General features: G+C 46.2%; 1 protein-coding gene across 2 annotated transcripts in view; it reads right to left on the bottom strand.

Annotated features, from left to right (window-relative positions):
• Positions 1-3,557, bottom strand: part of PIK3CB (phosphatidylinositol-4,5-bisphosphate 3-kinase catalytic subunit beta) — a 134,175-nt gene that overhangs the window by 69,984 nt on the left and 60,634 nt on the right. For both annotated transcript variants that reach the window (XM_006158178.3, XM_027775577.1), the window contains exon 5: positions 409-588. In XM_006158178.3, coding sequence (XP_006158240.1) covers positions 409-588 — 180 coding nt within the window. The remainder of the gene's footprint in view (positions 1-408; positions 589-3,557) is intronic.

The raw sequence follows: 3,557 nt of genomic DNA, 5'->3' as shown, positions 1-3,557 counted from the left end.
GGCATGTGCGCTCACCAGAAAGACAGAGAGACAGAAAGCGAGAAATCACCCCCCAGGGGGGATGGCCACGCCGCAATCCCTTCTCCTTCATTCTCCTCTCGGGATCTTGGGCACGCACGCACACGCGCCCGGCGTGAGTTTAAGCAGCCAGGTCTGGAGCTCAAATCGCGGTCGACTATGGGAGTCCAGCGACATAGCCATTACGCTGACTGCTGGTCCCCAAAAAATGCCCACATAGTAACAAGGCTAATCTCAAAGGTAGGTAGGGTTGTGAATACCGACTATTTGATTCTCTCTATAGAATTTCCTGTGGCTTCTCAATGTTCCACTAGGGGCACAAAGTTTTTCTATCACAGATAAAAATGAAACGCACACACGAACCTGCTCTGGCACACAGCTAACACGTACCTGGAACTGGATCAGCGGGTGATCGCCGAACACGTACTCCACTCTCCCACTGACCTGCAGCACATAGTCACAGGGGCTCGCCTCGTCCTCCTTCCCGTGAATAGTCAAGCGTTTCTGGATCGCGAGCTCATTTACTTTGATAGGGCTCATGTTAGGAGATACTTGAAAGCTAAACACATCCTAAAGGGGGTGACGGAAAGAAAGATCAGCACCTTTTATATCTGTGCTGAAATGGCCCAATTACAACTGTGTAGTAGAGTACAGATATGCAGAGGTTTATGTATGCACATCCTTTACATTTATATTCCAGTAAACATCTCATGTTCTAAATGGGCCCCTGTAAAATTTGTTAAGAATTCTGACATTTTGGAGACCAGCAGTTAGCATAATGGCTATGTCACTGGACTCCCACGTAGTCGACCGCGGTTCGCGTCCAGGACCCGGTGGCTTAAAACTCACGCCAGGCGCGTGTACGTGCGTGCCCAAGATCCCGAGAGGAGAATGGAGGAGAAGGGATTGCCGTGTGGCCACCCCCCTGGGGGGTGATTTCTCGCTTTCTATCTCTCTGTCTCTCTCTGTCTAGCGAGCACACGTGCCGTATATCAAAAACCTCTCTCTCAAAAGAAAAAAAAAAGTTGGGAACCAGCAGTTAGCATAATGGCTATGTCACTGGACTCCCACGTAGTCGACCGCGGTTCGCGTCCAGGACCCGGTGGCTTAAAACTCACGCCAGGCGCGTGTACGTGCGTGCCCAAGATCCCGAGAGGAGAATGGAGGAGAAGGGATTTGCGGCGTGGCCATCCCCCTGGGGGGTGATTTCTCGCTTTCTGTCTCTATGTCTCTCTCTGTCTGTCTGGTGAGTGCACGTGCCCTATAGTGAAAAAACCTCTCCAAAAAAAAAAAAGTAAAAAAGAACTCTGATATTTTGCAAGCCATCTTACTGTAAACAACATCACATTTCCCACAGGTAAGATATTAAACTAAAGTTTATATTAAAAAGTATGTATGCATTTTCCAATGACATGTTTCTTTAGAAAGTTACAGAATCTATAGCTATAATACTTAAATTTAGCCTGTATTAAGAAGAACTTATCTTGGTCACTGGTAAAAAAATAGAGTCATACTTTATACAAACTAAACATACATCTGGTACCAGCAGCCGCCATAATGGTTATGTCACTGGAATCCTATGTAGTCAACTGCAGTTCAAGTCCCACACCTGGAGACTTTAAATTCATGATGACTTTGTGTGCACGCGTGCCCAAGATCCCAGGCGGAGAATGGAGGAGAAGGGACTGCGGTGTGGCCATTCCCCTGGGGAGTGACTTCTCATTTTCTGTCTCTCTGTCTCTACCTCTCCAGCGAGCACACAGGCTCCTATAGCAAAAATCTCCCTAAAAGAAGAAATAAAATTAAAATAAACCATAAATGAACTATTCTGTCCAACCTTACATATGTAGAGATAGAAGTTTTAATCAATGAAAAATGATGGTATCACTGAAATGAGGAACTACCACATCTGTCTCTCATAGCCCGAAGGCAGCCCAGGCACGTCGTCTGCACATGTCGGAGGCTGGGGCTGCCCCGGAGCCCGGGCCTGAGGCCCAGGTTTGACGCCACAGACCTGACAGACAGGTGCAGTGCACACCTGTACCCCAGATATTCAGTTGAGGTACGAGAGTAGTAAATAGTGAGACCCCATCTTTCAAAAAAAAAGAGTATAGATGGAAGTTAGGTGATTTAACAACACCTAAATTCTCTCGACATCTAGCAGATGAATTTCCTACCATACAATCATATACTGGGGCCAGAAGGTGGTAAGGCAGCTGGATCCTATCCAGCCAACTGTGTGGTTCGAGTCCCAAACCCAGCAGCTCAAAAAGCTCAAAACGCAAGATGGACATGTGTGTGCCCAAACCCCCACGAGGAGAATGGAGAGGGGATTACAGTGTGGTCATTTGTTTATTTGTATCACGTCATGTCAGCCTTAGGGGATAATTCCTCCCACCCGGCAAGCTCATGTGCCCTATAACAAAAAAAAAAAAAAAAAAAAATTTCTCGGGACCTTCAAAGTTGGTGTAATGGCTATGTTACTGGACTCCCATGTAGTTGACCGCAGTTCAAGTCCTAGACCCGATGGCTTAAACTCACACCAGGAGTGTGTGCGTGCGTGCCAAGATCCCAAGAGGAGAATGGAGGAGAAGGGATTGAGGTGTGGCCATCCCTTCCGGGGGTGATTTCTCGCTTTCTGTCTCTCTGTCTCTCTGTCCTTCTGGAGAGTACAATACCCTTAAAAAAAAAAAAAAAGTCTCACATTAGAAAACAATTAAATAGGGATCAGCAGTTAGTGTAATCGCTATGTTGCTGGACTCCCATGTAGTTGACCACGGTTCGCATCCCAGACCCAGTGGCTTAAACTCACGCCAGGCGTGTGTACGTGCGTGCCCAAGACCCAAGAGAATGGAGGAGAAGGGATTGCGGCGTGGCCATCCCCCCTGGGGGGTGATTTCTCACTTTCTGTCTCTCTGTCTATCTGGCGAGCGCACGCACCCTATAGCAAAAACCTCTCCAAAAAAGAAAAAAGAAATTAAATAAAAAAAAATATACTAAAAACATATACAGTTCACTATCTCCCAAAGAAGCTGGCTTTAACTCGGGACAAATGTGGTTGTTAGAGAATTCCCTATACTGATCTGACATCAATTTGTCTTTTCTACAAGGTATCTTAAAAAAAAAAAAAACAAAAAAAAAACAACTCTGTATGTATGAATTTTAGAAATCACACTTCTCGGGGACGGCCACACCGCAATCCCCTCTCCTTCATTCTCTTCTGGTAAATGTACCTGGCGCGATTTTCAAGCCAACAGGTCTGGGACTTGAACTGTGGACTTGGTCATGTGGGATCCAGCACCGTAACCTCCACACCATCTGCTGGCCCCTAAATTCAAATTTTTAAAAATCTAAGTTTCCTAGGTATTTCACATCTACTGTCTCTAGTATATTTACCTTTTCCTCCTGCATCTTCTACATATGCTTTTCCTCCTGTATTTTCTATATTCGCTGGCGCCTGCTATAGATCGGACATCTGTGTCCCCCACAATTCCTACGTAGGAACCTAACACCCAATGTAACAGTGTTTGTCGGGGGGG

This window comes from Tupaia chinensis, unplaced genomic scaffold, assembly GCF_000334495.1.
Source record: "Tupaia chinensis unplaced genomic scaffold, TupChi_1.0 Scaffold000574_1, whole genome shotgun sequence".
NCBI classification, from domain to species: Eukaryota; Metazoa; Chordata; class Mammalia; order Scandentia; family Tupaiidae; genus Tupaia; species Tupaia belangeri.
This window is presented reverse-complemented; position numbering and strand designations above follow the sequence as displayed.